The following is an 18,628-nucleotide window of genomic DNA, read 5'->3' on the forward strand; positions in this document are numbered from 1 at the left end:
TAAAGCGTCTTGAGATCAAATTTGTTATGAATTGGCGCTGTGTAAATAATGATTGATTGATTTTGATTGATTCAATACTTACAGTACAGAGAACATACTTTCAACCCATGGCGGTGGGGGTGGGAGGAATAGAAATATCGTGTAAGATTTACATTTGGACCTGGAGCTTAAATAAAGTGTGATGAGATACTTCGACTGGAATTGAGACAAATTCCTTTGGTGGGATTTGAGTTTTTTGCAGTGTAGACATCATCCAATCAGCTGGCTGTCATGCAGTCGATTACAGTAAAGTGACCCTGTAAGGTTTATTAGTGCATTCATTGGAGCAGCTGGTGTCCAAGTACCAGCCTCTCATGTGGTCAGATCACGTTGCCCAAAGACTGGCGTGAGAGAAGGGTCTACCCATGGGGAAAGCGGATATTTTAAGGATAAATCACAGGATTTTATGAATTGATATCTTATTGAAAAAAAATATCAGTTTGAATTGGGAAAGTATTTTTGAACCAAGCCCTATTAATTTAAGTGTGCTAGTGTCTAAGAAGCACTAAATTACAGTAAAGCTGAAGCAAATGGGAGAAAGATTTTTTTGTTTGCTAGTAGTTCATCATAAATTCGTGAATTGGACTAAAAGACATTTTGACTTGAAGTTGATCATCAAAGGGATCACAGAAATGATCCGAATTCATCCTGATGCAGCATCAATATCTGTGACCAATTCCAATCCAAGAGATAAATAGATATTTCACTGGATAACAAATCTGTTAACTCCATGACAGAAAGAAAAGTTGGCCAGACCCAAATTTCCTTCATCAGCCGGAAACCTTTCTAAATTCAAGGTGTGAAACAGTGTTGGGCTAACAGACCATCATTGTTGTTCCCAAAGTGCTTGCCGAATGAATGCTATCTATCTGTGCGCACTGCCATGCAGGTGTCCAGATAATTAAACCAAGTCTTGCCGAAGGGAGAGATAGAGCTTTGCTAATAGAAGTTGAGAAATGTGGGTGTTGTTCTCTGAATGTCAGGCTTGCAGCCTAATTGGGAGGATGTTCGGCTGCTGTGGAGCTGTCAAATGTCTACCAATTACAAGTGCTTCCCCTTGTAACCCTGAAAATCATTGTCTTATTCTAATTAATGCTTTTTACACTAGCTAAAAGATAAGAACATCAACCAGTGCTATGAACTGTCAAGTCATTTATTGGTATTCCTTCTGAGTTTTTAACATCAGCCATATTTTAATTGGCTTTGTTTCTGTTTGACCCCATACAGGTTTCCTGTGAGAGGTCCTTCTTTTCAGCTGCCCCAAAAAACAGAAGATTAGAGGAGGGGACACTGGAGGGACAGCGGTAAGGTCAGACTACAGCAGAGATAGAAACAGCAGTCTCATCATTAGCAGGACATTACTAAAAACAGAGCAGATTTCCTCTTTAATGCATGTCTTTGCTTGGTTGTAGACTGAGGGACCAATGGAGCAGATAGGGGAGGATCTGAACCTTGCTTTCCTGCTGGAACATGAAAGAGATATGATCCTGAAGGTGCTGCAGAAAGATGAGAAACTAAGGAAACGTGAGGAGAAGAGGATACGGTGAGAACTTCTGCATCACCTTTGAACTTTTACTGGTTTATGTCTTCTTCAAATTCTTTGATGCTTTCTTTTTTCTTCCCTGTCCTACAGGAAACTGAAGAATGAGCTGCTGGAGATCAAACGAAAAGGCTCCCGTCGGCCTCAGGAGCTGGGGGAGCGACAGTGTGCTCGCTGCCTCAAGAATTTGGGCCTGATATTTGACCGAGGAGATCTCTGCGAGGAGTGTCAGCTGCGCGTCTGCGGCGAGTGCCGTGTTAAAGCACCCCAATCTCGGCACTGGAAATGCAACGTCTGTGCCAAGATCTCGTAAGTGTGATGCCAGGAGGGACCAAAACATGAATGGACTCCAGATGGTTTGGATTAGATAGACAATTACACCACATCTGTCCCTGTTTGTCCATGAGAGGCTGAGGTTTTACAGTGCTGTGATCTTTTAGAAAATGTAACTGATAAAAAACCAATAACACAGCAAAACAACACAGTACTGTAGACCTTTTCTTAACAGCTCTTGGATGCTTTGTGCAGGAAAAGGGGTAGTCTCACTGATAACAGTAAGAAATACTGTTTTACATTTAGGTAGGTTTCATTCAGCCAATGAATGTCTCTGCATTGAAACAGCTCTGGCTTCTTATTACTGCTCGTGTTTGTTATAATGCAAGAATCATATCAGCCGGCATTCTTGCAAGATTTATAGGGCTTGTTTTTTCTACAAAATACTTACCCTATGGCCAAAAGATGTTGTTTTATGTTTAAAGCGCAAGTAGTTTAATTTTTCTCAACTTTCTTGCTTACAGTGAGAAATCTTTTGGCTCTAACCCCTACATGTGTAACCCACAGCTTAAATTACCATGCCAAAAAGCATTGAGTAAAACACAAGCAGAGACAGCAGTATAGGAGAAGAGGGTTCCTGCAGGCCTTCAAAAGTTGCAAAACACATTGATTTGAGTTTCTCTGAAAGGCCTTAAAAATCATTTTCTTCCAAAATTTTGCAAACAAAAACATACCTCATGCAGTTTTTATACGTGCACTTGGAATAAATGTGTTTTTTCAAACCAGTTAGATCAGTCATGCATTCACTGCTGCTTGTTAAAACTGGGGTTGTCTTTAATTAATAATGATGACTAAGAATTGTACAACAGGGAAGTGCTAAAATAAATTTGATTTCAGTAGCTAAATGCAATTATTACCTTGTTATGTGCCCTATAATTACAACCGGTGTTCACTGATAACTTTTTGCTTTAGTCAACATGAAGGAGAAACACGTGTTCAATTGTAGATATAGAACTAAGTATTAAATTAAACTCTGTAAACATTATGACTCATTAAGTTCACAGTATTAAAATGGATGTTGTTGTTCCAGGGAGCTGAAGGTGGTAACAGGAGAGTGGTTCCTGGAGGAGCGGTCAAAGCGCTTTGAGCAAGAAGGCCTGTGCACTGATGTGGTCAAACACAGAATTATGAATAGCCCACTCAGTAAGTTACACCACTCATTCTAAAAGCTGTTATCTCAACCACAAAAGTTAGGTTGAAATACTGTATAAGATATATGAATGAGTGTATTTGTGTTTCTCTTTCTGTAAGTCGTCAAAAAGTCAACAGAAAACCTGTCAGCTGCTTCTGAGTCAGAGAGAGCCGACTCTCCAAAATCACATAAGAGTGGATTACTCAGGAAAGGGTAAGTAGAGGATGTGACTCAGCTCAATTCACTTCCATAGAGACGCATACATATTGTTTATTTAATAGTGTTAACTCAGTGTATGGACAATGTAAAATAGGGAGGGTGCAAAAGACACGTAAATAAAAAGCAGAGAGTAATCTCGGACCACATTTGAAAGAAATCTACATTGTGGTTCAGTACAAAGACATTACAGGACAAAAGGAGGCTCGATTGATTTTTCACAGACCATGAATCTATTTAAAATACATTTGGTAAAGCAACAAAGCAGTAATTGGATTTTGCTGGCTAACATCACTCCTCATCTAACTTCAGTGTAATTGTTCTTGAAGGCATCATAGACAGTGATTCTGACAAAGAAGCCATTTAGACATAAAAAGCAGAAAGAAAGACTTCTTTTGCTGAAAATCACAAAAGCTGCATTGTTGCTGCTGAAGACCCTCTTACTTTATAACCGAATGCTCTATCATTCAAACACAATTCATCCAAATACTTTTTTGTGAACCTTGTTCATTATATATTATTATATTATTCATTATCTTTCCTGCATTTGGTACACTCATTAATTACAAAAAACATCTCAGTGTGAAAAGACTGACTTTTTTTAATAATCACGTGAATCAAAATCTGTCTCCAAATTCACCAACATTTATAAAAAATATGTAAGGCTGTTCTAAGATGATAGAGAACATGTTCTCACAAAAACCACGCACATTCTGACACAAAGTCAGAATGTTGGTAAAGTTATAATAATTTATCTTCTGGCTCATTTAATGGATTGACAATATTTGGTGCTAATCCATCCTTTTTTGGATGTAGTTGTATCATGGTAGCTAATGGAAGACACCTATTAGCTACCATTAGCTGTTTTCCAACAGTAGTAGGGTTGCAAAGGGGTTGGAAAATTTCCGGTAAATCCCGGAAAGTTTCAGGTAAATATCCATGGGAAGTTAAGCTGGGTAATATTGGAAATATTCCAAATTGGAAATTTTTCATGGGAGTTATTGGGAATTAACTGGGAATTGAGGGTAATTTAATGGAAAGGTATCATATCCAAGCATAAATATTTGTTATTATAAGCAGACATCCATCCAAAATAATACAATTAAAACAGATTTATTTAGAGGTAGAACTTTATCAAGTGTTAAATATTTTATTGAACAATCAATTCTTTCATTGAAGAACAAAAACATGAATGTTGAGTTAAATATTACTCATCCCCCCGACCCAACCCATTCAAAAATTAACAAAAATGCAATCCCAACAAAGTTCCATTCAAAATGTTAAATAATAAGAGCCCCTCTCCCTCTAAAAAAAGTCCCATTCAACATGCAAATAAAAAGTGCATGTAGGGGACGTGGTCTCAATAGCCCTGTAGTAAGCAGTGTGCTATGTGCATGTGATTGAGGAATAGCATAGATATTCAACTGTACTTGCATGGAATCTGGTTGTTTTAGTCAGGATTATACTAAAATATGTTTTCCCCAACTATATTTAAGTTCCCTATTAAGAGCCAACCTTCAATTTAGTAAATTCCTGTTTTATTTCCATAAATTCCCATTAATTCCCATGGAAAGTTTCCAACTTTGAAAATTCCCAGAATTTTGCAACCCTAATCAGTAGCCAATGTGTTATCAAATATGCTGCATTATATTGATTTTCCTGCAAATTTTCACCCTCCATTGTCTTGTCAAGTTGCTGATAAATCGGGAAGTCCTGAAACATTGAAACACAGCAGCATTACGTTAAACTAGCATTTGAAATTCCCATCCTGTGAGTCACATTGGAAGAAAATGGCTCAATATTAGATCATTACATGTTGCGGTACTGCTGCTGGACCAAAGTTTTGGGCAAATCTACCTTTTTTTTCTTCTATTTTTTATGAGTTGGAGACAAACAAGATGGTAAATCAGCCCAATAGAAAAGCTAATTATATAACTACAATGTAATAACATCCAGGTCCAGGTGTTATTTTCTTTGTAAGCTGTATACTGTTGATTTTTGAGTGACTAAGAGCATGGCAACATAATGTCAGTATTTATCGATAACTTTTGAATATCTCCCTTAAAATGTTTGTGTACAGGAGGATGAAGATGGATAAAAAGGGCAGCCGATCTCCCTTAAAGCCAGAGAATGGCGTCGACAGTCCAAGTTCTAAATCTCCGTCAGATGGAGATGCTCAAAGCCTACTAAGTGTTCGCTCGGCTGCGACTCTACATTCAAACAGGTATTCTGTCAGAGCTGGTGTATTATGGTGATAAGAATGTGTCATTGCTTCTTTATACAGTTCATAATAACTAAAGCTGATTTTAACTACACTACATTGACATTATGTAATTGGATGACATTGACACTACAAAGTTCAATCAAACAAAAAATTGTATGTTGATGATGCTTTAGTAAAAAAAAAAATTTTATTTACTTATTTATTAATCAAAAGAAAGAAAGCTATGCAAGAATTTATGATTGAATGTGAATAAAATGTTGTGGTCATTGAACTGGTTTCTTTCTGGTTTTCAGGGGTGGTGCTGTGGCCTTGGAGTCCTCAGGATTACCCACGATCCCCAACAACCTTCGTTCTCAAACTGCAGATAAATCCCAAACTTCCAACAACAACCGGAGGGTCAGGGTCAGCAACTCATTCACACAAACACAAAACCAATATAACACACTGGGGGAATCTATTATTATGGTTCTACTATTTTACCAGCGTGTGTATTTCTGTTTTTCTGGCAGCCTGATGGAGCAGAGAGCGTAGCCAGTTTACACTCCAGTGACAGCACACCTGAGAAAAAAACTCCCACACATTACAGGAGGAGCTCAGGAGCCCCAACCATCTCTGTGTCCAAGGCCTCTGTGTCATCAGGTATCTCTACAACAACCCATGTCTCTTGCTTTGCAAACGTTTTTTCACATTATGGTGACAAGAGTCCTGTTCATGTCTGAGGCACAGGTTCAAGATTATTTGAAAGTTGATGTAAGACAATCAAACCAAGGCTGCCCAGAAACACTGCTTTCCCATTCACAATGCAAAGTACTCTGTAATGTACAAAATTACCATGTACCTCTTGTATTTGGGGCAGACATCAAGGTTGAAAATTAACAGTACATCTTTGTAGCTGTCTGCTGCTCCTCTTTAAGTTTGTTCTCGCCCACCTTTTAAGAATAATAACCCCGATTTTGACTATCTCTGTGTTAGACCTTTTATCTATCCTGCTAACAGCTGTTAAGGAGCGTGTCAAAACTTTTAAATAGCTGTATTTAGTGTAGTTAGCAGGAGAGAGAGCTGCTGAGTAAGGATCTTGACTCCTACCCACAGATTTGTCAGACTGTATTAACTTTTATAGTGATGTATTAGCATCTTCAGGACAGATCTTTATGATCCTAGCACTTTAATGTAGTTTTATTAAATCTTCAAGCAGACTCTTGGTGCTTACCTGATTTTTTACTTATTTATTTGTATAAGAACACATCAGTACGTAGTAACATACTCAAGTCTGAATTTGTTAGGCTAGGAGCTTCTGCCAGTTTGCGATTAGTTGGTTTCCTTAAAGACTTGAAGAAGGAACAACACGTGTGGGTTTCACTGAACGAAGCCGTAGTTTTGACGCTCTAAAAATCTCCAAAAAATCCACCGGACAACTCGATAACAGGTTCAACTGTTTACTTCAGCAAACAAGAATAAAACAGTACAGAAAGGTGTCCATTTTCCAAGTTTGTATCCACAAAATCCCAAAAGAATAAAAGAGAATAAAAGAGAGCAAGGTCAAAAAACTGTCTGGCTCCACTCCCTCTGCTTGCCACCTCATTAGTTCAAAAACGAAACTTCCCCCCGAGATCAGAGAATAAACTTTAACTATTTATCATCTGTATATAAATGTAAATATTTATCTTAATCATTTTCAATGAACCACCTATATAAATTGTTATTTCGCACATGAATTTAAATTATTGTAGACTTCATGAACTGCATTTTGGCTCCTACAACATGTGCTGGCTATGCCTTTGAAGTTAAAAAGTATGCCTTTCAGCCCAAAAACTTTGTAATTAAAGACGCTTTTTTTTTTTTTCAAAATACAGTCTTTTGAAGCCTTAGTAAACCCAAAAGCACAATAGCCAAAGTGTAAGGAATTGTTTTTAAAATTTGATTCTGTGCTCAGATTTAACCTGAATCATAAGCTTGTAAAGGAACAAACCTACCTCTTCTTCTTTTTTTTTTTTAAACTTTATTTATAAAATTTTGGGTTTATACAACATATAAACATGAACATACACATATCGACAAACTGAACTCATACAGACAATACTCACATTAACCCCAACCACCCCCCTGACCAAGAGCACATCCTCGATACAGAGCAACAAAGGAGACTCAGGAAGAGGATTAAACAGAAATAAACAAAATGACAAGGCAACAGATGGTAATAAAAAGAGATAAACAAACAAACAAATAAATAAATAAAGATCCAACACATAAGCATCGTTAACAGCAGCAAACAGGCCAACCAAGTGGACATCAGTCAGCAGGCATCAGAGTCAACTCCTTTACAAACTCAACAAATGGAGACCATACTTTAGTACATTTGTCTGGGAAACCTCTCAGTGTATGTCTCATTTTCTCGAGTTGGAGCAGAGATAGCAACTCATGTACCCATCATCTAAAGGGAGGGGGTTTATTAGATTTCCAATTCATCAAAATGAGTCTGCATGCGATGAGGCTACTAAATGCTACTGCTTTCTTCTGTGCATTTGTGGCATGACTTTCTATAGGTATACCTACCTCTTCTTTTACTCATAAAAACATAAAAGGTTTTCATCCCAGGTGAAGTGGTTGTACCACTAGGTAGTTAATGCATTTTTAAAAGGGAAAAAGATATCAATTCATAAAGAATTTAATTGAGAACTTAAGCATAACTTAAATTGACCGTTTTTGCTTTACAAAATTTTATACAAAATTTCTTCTTTGTAAACTACACACTAAATCTGCATTGCAACAGCAGCTCACTTCATTTGAAAGTAGAAAAGCAGATAGACCAATCCCAACCAAAGATTATAGTCCTCTTCTTCTCTCATTGGACAATTTGTGTCGACATAGCAACTCCCGCCCTCCGCTCCAGAGTATTCGCCATTAGCGTCCGTTTTTTTTTATCTTCAAATCCCAGCGATAATGGTTGTGTTCCTAGTGGGGAATATAACTAAGTACAAACCATAGTATGTAAAAACTTGACTGAGGTGTGTATGAAGTTAAATAAACATTCACCGCGTGTCTGCCTGAGGCTGGCTCCGGAAATACCGGAAACCACATACACACAAATTCAATAAAGACGATCTTTACAGCAGAAATAAACATGTTTACAGCCTGGCACAAAAAAAAGAGTGTAGTCTGGATAGCCAATTTCTCAATCGGCACACACTGTACAGGGGGTGAATTTTTTCATAACGCAGAAACTTCGAAGATATTGAGATTACAAGTTTTCCACTAATAGAGGCACAGCTGACTTGGTTGACAGGCGGGAACACTGTAGCTGTTGGCGAGGAGGCTCAAAGCCCGCCTCTTTACCTCGCACTAACACGACAGCAGTAAGGTTGAGTTCAGCATTTCCAATATGGCTCCCGCCGACAACTGGCTTCAAAACAGCGCTTCAGAAACAGTTGGGTGACAACACAAATACTACATCCATTATTTATACAGTCTATGGTTGAGATCAGCTTGAGATCAAAGTAACATAATGCATGACGTATATTTTATACTTTTTAAGAGTGTGTATTTATTTCTGTCAAGACTTTGCAGGTGATTTTATTCTGACTTATAGTGGCGGCCTTCACAATTTTTGAATAGTTATTTTGAGCTTAATTTACCACCCGTAAACAGCCAAACAAATTCCATACTTTAGCATACAGACAGAAAATTAATTTTCAAATCTCCATGATGATCCCACATCCCTCAGAGCAGATGAGATGATGATGACGAGGCTTAGTTTAAAAGCCTCTTGCTTTGTCTGCCCTTCTTGTCCAGATTTTTTCGCCTGTGTTGTACTCACTCTCAGATGTACGTGGCTAGGAGGAAAGCATCTGTTAAATGAAATTGTAACACATTACATTCCTGCTTTTTTTGCCCTCTCTTTTACAATTCTCTCCAAACTGCGTCTTGACAACAATATCAAACTTTCTCTTTATCCCCCTTGGTCTCCCTCTCCCCTCCTCCCTGCATCAGATCTCAGTCGCTCAGAGATGGACCTGTCAGTTCCTGGTTCTGAACTAAGTGATGACGCCTTTAGTCACAGAAGGCATTCAATTCCTACTGAGACAGTAAGAAATGTCAATCTGTCCCTTCTTCCTCTTTCATCTGTATGTCATTTTTGTTTTCATTGTAAAATTCACACAGCTTGTTAAAGGTGTTAGTCCATTCCCCTGCTAAATGAATACATGTATCGCCCTGTATGCTGGTGTTGAGTTTATCTGTGGGCTGATGAACTTGGCGTGATGCACCAAGCGTGGGGCTGAATGGTAATTTCCCTTTAGAGTTCACTTCAAAGAGCATCACAAGCATCTAAACGGCCGTAGGCTGAAAACAGGTGGAGGATCTGATGGTCTGTATAGCGCTGCTTTCTCTCTCTGATTACTCAGTGTTCATTTGCTTACAAACCACTCCATAAAAGAACAGGCACTCAAGCTCTCACATTTGTATTTTCTTCTTACTCATCCATTCATGCTCCAATGTTTTCTGTAAACACAATGACTTTGTGATTTTTGCACCTAAAAAAGTGAGTAAACAAACAACCACAGTCTGTACTGACTTGTCTGATTAAATTTATGGAAGCCGGCTGCTTTCGCCCACACAGAGCTCATCATGTGTTGAAAACTCTGCAAGCACAAAGATACTTTGGCCAGATTCCCAGATGTCATCTCCTCTTTTAATTAAATCCGAATGCTGTCATCTGCAGGACTTTACTGATGATGATACGGAGGAAGACATTGATGCTCTGATGTCAGCCCACGGAAAGGATGCCAAGCAACGCCCTAGCATTGCCATGTCACTGGTATGTAAAAGCTATGACTAACACAACAATGAAAAAAGTGCAGATTCTCGGAAGTCCTGTGTGCTCACATACAGTACAAACATGAACATGCACACTCTGTGTACATCGTCACCTGATGCTTGAGTCAGGTGTGTGTTCTGTTGTTGACTGAGTAAACACAGTGGAAGACAGCTGGTGTCAGGTACACCCTCCACTGCACGCTTTGGAGGCTTAGTGCATTTACATGAACTAACATGACTTGTAGTATGTTAATGATAGACTTGCTTTTATGTGTATGAAAATGGCATGCTGCTGAATGTAGTTTCTATAGTGTGTTCAATGTAAATTTGTTGAAAATCCCTTGTAAGTAAAAACAGCTGTCAACTAATCAATGTAACAAACAACCTATTCATATTTATCTGTAAAGAGTCAATTCACAACAAAGGTTACGTCATGAAACTTAACAAAAGGAGCAGGTAATATTATTAAAAGAGACCAAACATTAATAGGTTGTTTGCATATGACGGCATTTTTTTCGGTATCGCTCTTATTAAGGTGTCTAGAGCAGCACAGTGCGGGCTTTCCTCGGTTGCGTCCATTCTGAAATGTACTTCCTGACCCCCATTTGAATTCCACACGTCACTGGCATGACGTTAGTGCAAACAACCTATTGACCAGTGATCAGGCACCTGGAAGAAACCTTGAGCAGAGGAGTCACTGGCAACCATCTGCTGCTACTGGCTGGACTGATCAATATAAGATAGAATGAAAATGGAATGAATGACTGTGTACTGAGAGATGTGAGAGGTTTCAATCCCACAAATATAAAGCTCCCAATTCTTCTGTTCCCCTCAGCGTCACGGAGCACTTTAGCATCTTAGGCAAATTGTTTTGGTCTCACGCCTGCAATTTTTCTGTTTTAGTTACCTCTCACTGCTCTCATCTGCAGGATGTAATTTATTAGTTTAATGGAAAACCACAGGCATATTGGTGAAATTCTCAAAAGCATGAATTAGAGTATGTTCCTGTTGCAGATGCATCTTTTCACCAACAGTGGAATGCATAATTGTATAATTTGTGCCTCATCACAAACTGAAAAAACAATCTATTTAGTTAATGCAGAGGCAGAATTTACATCAAAACATGGACATAAATCATCCCTTTGGTTAAATGCATCATAATTATACATATATAAATACAGTCTTTTCTTGCACAGACCCTCACAACCAAGTATATGGAGCCTAGTCTGGCACTAAATCCAGTTATTGACATGGGCTATATAATTGGCTTATTTCCTGACTCATGCTGTGTTCATTGTTGTTCCGGTGTGTCTGTGTGTAATCTGAGAACTGCATAGGTAAGCCAGACGCCCTGCCTGTCTGACATTTATCAAATCATCTTATAAATGTCTAACAGCCATGACTGAGCTGCAGTTGGCTGCATGAATGGAGGTAGAGGGAGGTGATCAGAGACATTAAGAGGAGAGCTGAGTCTTTTATTGAATTGAGCTCTTATACTCTCTTCCCCGTGGCACGACTCATTTCATGGAGGGCTTTGGGTTTATAAAGAAAGCACAGCTGAAGTAGTATTCGTTCTATCATCCAATAATATAATTTCTTTTACAAATGAGAGCTCATTTAGCAAAGCTGTGGAGAAAAATCTATATTTATTTTATTAATTCAGTCCTGGAATAAATCCTCCGGCCGCAAAGGTTATCATTTTTATGGAGAAGAGTCAATTCAGATTCCTCATCGTTATGGAGGATGTATTTTGCAGAGCTTTTGAACTGTTTTGAATCATACAGCAGGGTTTGATTTATCCTGCCCAGAGTGATTTAAAAGGGGGCAACACAACATCATAAACCCCAGTCAGTTTAACCACTGAGGCTGATGGTAGAGTTATTAGATTGTAGACTCTGAGTTATAGAATGAGACACTACTGGTTGAAAATTGAGTTCACTTGAAAGGAAGCAGTTAAAGAAAATGACCCTACCTCTCACTTCATTTATTACCCCAGCAAAAAAAAAATCCCCCAAGACATAAATGGCCTTATTCCCAAGATTCAAGTCTTTTTTATTAAAGCATGATGCCCATGTTGTAAATTGCTGATCCTCTGGGAGCAATTCAAGTGACAGAGCAGGGTATGCTGCAGGGCTTGGCTGCTTTTCATCATCACGGTAACCACTGTGAATTGTCAACCATGTTAGACACACTGCTACACACTGCCATGCATCAACAGATCTCCTCTATGGTCCAAATAAGGCCAAATGTTTTTGTTCTTTTTATAGGACAGGAGAATGGAAATGGTAAGTTCGATGCTAGTTCAATATGTCTCCCTGTCTTGACTTATTCATTATTGTTGGGGTTTCTCTTTTTGGCTTATTAAAAAAATATTTTTGGGCTTTTTCACCTTAATAGAGGAGAGGACGGTGGTTAGTGTCGGAAACAGGGGGAAAGACATGTGGGAAAGAGGACGCAGGCTGGATTGGAAACCGGCTGCCTGTTACATAGGCGCGTAACTTAACCATTAGGCTAAGTCCTCACCCTATTGATGATGTAAAGCACTTTCAATCAATCAATCAATCAATCAATCAGACTTTATTTATAAAGCGCTTTTAATACAATGATATTGTAACACAAAGTGCTGTACAAAAAAAAGTAAAAAATAAAAAAGACCCCCCCATCCTAATCCCAACCAAGCCCCGACCCCAAAACCCACCAACAATCCTTAGGTCAAGAACACAATATATGCAACAATAATAATAAGAACAATGAAAATAAAATAAAATGAATAAAACATTTTTTTTTTAAAGTAAGCTGCTGAACAAACTGAGGAAACGCTCTCATGATATCTTAATGAGGAAACACTGGAGATAAAATAAGATGCTAAAACTCAACACAAGAAATTAAAATCACCAAAATAAAATACATTTCTTAGATAATAAAACACTAAAATATTAAACCATGAAAGAAAAGTAAGATGCTATACTTAAGAAAATAAATAAAATAGAATAAAAAATGACTAAAATTTGAGCTCTATGATAAATAAATAAATAAATAAATAAATAAATAAAACAGTTATAAGAATAAAACTCAGTTAAAGGCAAGACCAAAAAGGTAGGTCTTGAGTTTGCTCTTATAATATGTTTAAGCTCTGTGTAACGTCTGTTTTGACAAGTGCTATGTAATTAACTTTATTATAATTATTATTATTATAGGGTATGAAACCAGGAGAGAGAGTGGGGGAATGACATTGACATGCGAATCAAACCCGGGCCACCTGCTATATGGGCGTGCAACTTAACCATTAAATTAAATCAGCGCCTAAGCTGTTTCTGAGTCATAAAAAAAAAACATGGCAAAAATGTTAAACTCAAGGTTTCAAAATAAAACCAATATGTTCCTCCTGGAACTCAAGTTCACCTGCCGTACAGTCTAGACTAGGAAAGATCCACTCTGAGCAGAAATAAAGAGTTCATTCTAACGTTACAAAAACATATAGATTTAAATTTGTAGGTGATTTTATACAAATGAAAATATATTTTTACCATTGAAACCCATTCCTTCTGACCAAAGCCTCATACACTAGTGCTTGAAATGATCACTTAAGTTATTCCTGTTCATCTGAAGTGGACATTAATGTTAAAATATTAATTTGCAGGAGGAGATATAAAAAAAAAAGCAAGGAATCAGCAATGACGTTAAATGTTCCTATCAATGTATTCACTAGTTTTTGTGATATTTAAGTCTTTGTCATCCATTAAGAGGACTAAAGGGTCTCTTAAAGATTACACATACACTAATAAATGATTTCATAGATACAGTTCAGACTATGGGGAGCAAAGCTTTTATCCCGATTTGTGTGTGTTTGTATCCAGTGTGTCCAAGTTGGTTTCACTGATTCCAGATGAGTTGTAATCTCTGTGGGTTCATCTGATAATCACCATGGTAACCATGTGTAATGTGTTTTCTGGCTGTGCTGCTGTGGAAGGGGGCTCTCTGCAGCCCCTCCTCTGGGGCCTGGGGGGGTCTGCACTCTGGGTCTGCTGCTATCACTAACACATCAAAGAGCATAGATCTTTCTCTCACTCTCTCTCTCTCTCTTCTATCTTTTTTTCTTTCTTCCCCTTGTTTATCTCTCTGTCTCTGAAATGATTCGGCCTGTAGTCTTCCACTCCGGGCTCAGACAGAAGGTGGGGACACCTCAATGTCCCTGACTCGGATGCTGAGACTGTAAGCCCCCCTCTCTCTTCATTTATGCATGTGTTCCTATCCACCGCTAGATCACAGAGCAGCAGGGCACAAATATAACATACAACACTGAATAATGTATCTGAATTTTCTTTAAATATCTGCATATTCAGTGTGTTTGTGCTCGTGCTTCTATTCATGTGATATTAGCTCCATTTGTTTTCAGTTGGTCCAACCTCGTCACATGAAACCAGTCATTTATCTCACAGGCTCACTGCAGGACACAAATGAAGTAGACTTTCCAGTAGGAGGATCACACTGTGTGGCTCAATTCAGACGTCTTTATTACAGCATTCACCAGATGACTCTATATTATCAGGGATAAACTTAAGGTTTTATTCTCTCCGGGCTACAAAACTGAAGTGTTCTTGCTCCCCAAGACATGTTTTACACAGGAAATACCTGCTGTGGTTGAAGTGAGCTGCTGTCTTTGTTCTTGAGATAAGTTTATGCAAGTAGAGAGTATGAGCTTTCTAGTTTGTTTTGCACGATTAGTTGTTTTTTTATTTGGTAATCTGAAAAGCACAGACATCAGTCAGTTCTTTTAAGGTCGGATGATAAATGTAGATTTTAGCTGCAGTCATTTAATACCTTTGGAAGTAACGATAAGACCCATGAGTGGCAGCTTTCACTCTTGTTACTGTCACTGATTGGTATTCTGTCTTTTGCTCCTGTTTCTTCTTTACCTCACATATTTAGATCTGCTTTTTAGTTCACCAAGCTGTTTTTGTTTTGATTTTTAAGATAAGATAGATAGGTTAAGATATTACTTTATTGATCCTCCGGTGGGGAAACTCAGTTGTTACAGCAACCCAGACATAAGTACAATCAAGACAGAAGTTTCAATAAGTAAAACAAAATAAGTAAAATTGAAAATAGATAAATAAAGATAGAATACAATTTAGATATATACAATGTTACAAATGGAATTTAGATTAATAGCAGCAATTACAGGCAGTATTGAAAATGATTCAGTAGTGACACTCCATTACTGTTTAACAGTCTGTAAAGTTACATTTATGGGCTTCTATACCTTTAATCAGAGAAGAGAGGACGGTGGATAGAGCAGGAAACAGGGAGAGAGTGGGGGAATGACATGCAGGAAAGGGGCCACAGGCTGGAATATATGGACACGCAATTTAACCATTGGGCTAAATCCGAGCCCACTGAGCTGTTTTTTATATACATTAGAAAACTATAAGTAAAGAGAAATTAATCATCAGGTTGATTGATATCTATTTTTTATTTATGGTTTATTTAATAGGGACGGATACAGTATACATAGACAAACAGAAAACAGCCATCCAATGCAAGTATCACATGTTTGTAGGGAACGCTAATTTGCAACACTTGTCCCTAGAAGAGCTTTTTTGGGAATTAAAGATTAAAAAGAGAAAGGTATGTTGATACAGAAAGATACAAACACATTTAGCAGTGGCAGAAAGTACAGAAAAGCAGACATGAGTGCAGCAGGTTTGTTGTTCTATTAACCAGGATGAGTGGGCTCTCTTAGAAGTTTCAAATGATCAGGTAGAGAGTTTCAGCATTTTGCTCCTTTCACAGAAAAAGCTGCCTGTGCAAAAGATGTTTTAAAAAAAGAAAGTTAACAATCACCACTTAAAGCTGCTCTGGTGGATCAGCTGCAGCTCTGTAGTCTCTTAATGGAACTGCAGAAAGGTTGAGGGGCAGATCCATTTAAACAATTTAAGGGATCGCTGGTAGAAGTCCATTTATTTTACTTTGTACACCAGCAGTACGAATGAGATTAAAAAAAAAGTCCTACCAAACATACAGCAACAAGAAGAAGAACTCCTAGAAAAAACAAAAATCTAAATACACGGAGGAAAACTTCCCAATCTACAAATCAGCGTCACCTCCACTTCACCTTAGTGTGTCTCCACCTCATTCTTTCAAGCATCCATAGAAAATATTCATGCACCTCTCACGGGAAATTATTGTCTGCTCGATTAACTTTTAAACTTTGTCAGTCTTCCCTGAGGAGGAAGCTGTCCAAGTGGTGTCTAGTTTTTGAGATTACATTTTACAGAGTCACAGTTACTCTCTTGATCCTCCTCTCGATTTAGGTTTCTATATTTACGGCCCTTACTGTATTGTTTCTGTTGAACAACGGTGTTCCAATCACCACGTCAAATTCCTTGTGCGTTCAAGCTCACTTGGCAATAAAGCTTTCTTGAATCTTGAATCTTGAATCTTGAATCCCTCTATCATCCTCTGTCACAGGGGAGAACATTATTAGAAACCTGTGACATCATCCTTTCCACTGAGCGGTGCTGTAATAATATATGTGGTAGAGTACCCTCATCTCCTACACTTGATGTACAGCAGGCCACTGAGTATTTGAAGTCTAAAGTCTACTGTATATATTTATATTTTAGGGAGTGTGGTTGTAGCCCTCACCATTCATTACCACAGATTTTACCCGGGCTGTTTTATTTCTTCTCATTTCATCATAATTTCTGTGAAATCTTGGATGCTTGTTTTCTTGTTTTCTCCTTTTCTTCCTCCATACCTCATGTGCTACTCTCGTTTCCCTTCCTTACCTCTTCATCTCCTCCATTGACCTTTTACCCCTCTCATTATCTCTGCCTCCCCGTCTCCTGTGTGTGCATTACAGAGTAGCATAAACAGCATGTTGAGCATGTACAGTGAATCCGGTGACTATGGCAACGCCAGGGTGAGCGGCGAGATCCTGCTGAACATCAGCTACAGCTACAAAACCGGTGCCCTCAACGTCCTGGTGAGGGAGTGTCACAACCTGGCAACAGGAGACGAGAAGAAGCAACGCACAGACGCGTAAGAGCACACTCACAAAGACATAGATTTTAGCACTGTGGTCTTTGTAGTGCAATTATTTATTTTTGCCTGATCCTTCTTCTCCAAGAAATGCAACAACATTGCTGGAAATTCACTTTGAGTTATGTGAAATGGTTGTTCCAGGAGGTCTGAAGCCCAGCTTGGCTCAAAAACAGCACGTCCGGTAAAACAGCCTCCAAAATTTTAGGAAAAAATTCCAATCTTGAATCTTGGCTGTCAAGTGCTAGGGTTTGTGCAGTACCGTCACCATGAGGGCAATACTTAAAGATTTTGGCAGATATTTCATTGTGCTGTTATTTTGCAAGAGTTTACAACACCACTAATGAGGCGTTGTTTAATACTTTGACAAAAGCAATCAGGACCCAAGGTCCACTCACAATGTTAAGCTTGTCTAGAACTTGAGTTGCATCACAACTTGTTGGATAAAGTTTTATCAGTCATCGTTTAGAGGAATCTGTTTCATTTCCAGGACTTTAGGGATTGTAAATGTCAACATAAAAGTCATCTTCTTCTTTTTTAAATAATTATTTGTTCACTGATTCAAACAATAAGAGAAAGCCAACAAGTAGTGTGTTGGGAGAAATCTCTGTATGTCTCTCTGGAGCCTGGAGTTAATGTTAGAACTGCCTTTAATGGAGCATCACTTGTTGTCAGCATCTCACTTTATTTATTCTAATCATCCTTAAACCATCTAGGACAATACTATTGAGATCTGGTGAATAGGCATAACAATCTCAAACATTGAATGTTAAAACAAATGATACATAAAGCAACGCAAGACTTCAGCAATACTTGAAACTAGGGGTCGAGAGATATTGTCTTTTTTTAGGGTCAATATCACCATTTATTATTCCTGGTTCATGAGACCAAAAACTGATGTTTGGAACTGATATGCTAAGATGGATTCTAACATCAGAATGTGGATCTGTCATGCAAAAAATAAAACAGGCTTGTTATTATTTTTATTTTATGTCTATATATATATGTATATGAATATATAAGCTTTTATATAATTAGTTAATCTTTAATTTTTTATTATTTTATTTTATTTTGTATCATATTTTATTATTTTTTATTTTGTTTTTGTTTTATGTGACTGTTTCCTGTCTTAATTTCTCAATCTACTTTTCTCTTCTTCTCCCTCTCTATCCCTCCTCTCATCAAAGCTCACATACCAAGCTCCTGATACCAATAGCAATAAGACATTAATGTTTAGCACCAATAAATAGGGGAAGAAAGAGAGGGGGGAAAAAAAGAATTCTTTACT

General features: G+C 38.0%; 1 protein-coding gene across 5 annotated transcripts in view; it reads left to right on the forward strand.

The window, feature by feature from the left end:
* Positions 1–18,628, forward strand: part of sytl5 (synaptotagmin-like 5) — a 56,174-nt gene that overhangs the window by 26,946 nt on the left and 10,600 nt on the right. Inside the window, exons 3-14 of one of the 5 annotated variants that reach the window (XM_034693367.1) lie at positions 1,267–1,348; positions 1,452–1,582; positions 1,673–1,888; positions 2,943–3,055; positions 3,164–3,257; positions 5,341–5,484; positions 5,778–5,886; positions 5,994–6,123; positions 9,472–9,566; positions 10,202–10,297; positions 12,564–12,581; positions 17,162–17,340. In XM_034693367.1, coding sequence (XP_034549258.1) covers positions 1,464–1,582; positions 1,673–1,888; positions 2,943–3,055; positions 3,164–3,257; positions 5,341–5,484; positions 5,778–5,886; positions 5,994–6,123; positions 9,472–9,566; positions 10,202–10,297; positions 12,564–12,581; positions 17,162–17,340 — 1,313 coding nt within the window. In that variant the 5' untranslated portion in view covers positions 1,267–1,348; positions 1,452–1,463. The remainder of the gene's footprint in view (positions 1–1,266; positions 1,349–1,451; positions 1,583–1,672; positions 1,889–2,942; positions 3,056–3,163; positions 3,258–5,340; positions 5,485–5,777; positions 5,887–5,993; positions 6,124–9,471; positions 9,567–10,201; positions 10,298–12,563; positions 12,582–17,161; positions 17,341–18,628) is intronic. The other 4 variants (XM_034693366.1, XM_034693369.1, XM_034693370.1 and 1 more) reach the window with 4 other exon arrangements.

The sequence above is a fragment of the Notolabrus celidotus genome, chromosome 10, assembly GCF_009762535.1.
Source record: "Notolabrus celidotus isolate fNotCel1 chromosome 10, fNotCel1.pri, whole genome shotgun sequence".
Classification (NCBI taxonomy): domain Eukaryota; kingdom Metazoa; phylum Chordata; class Actinopteri; order Labriformes; family Labridae; genus Notolabrus; species Notolabrus celidotus.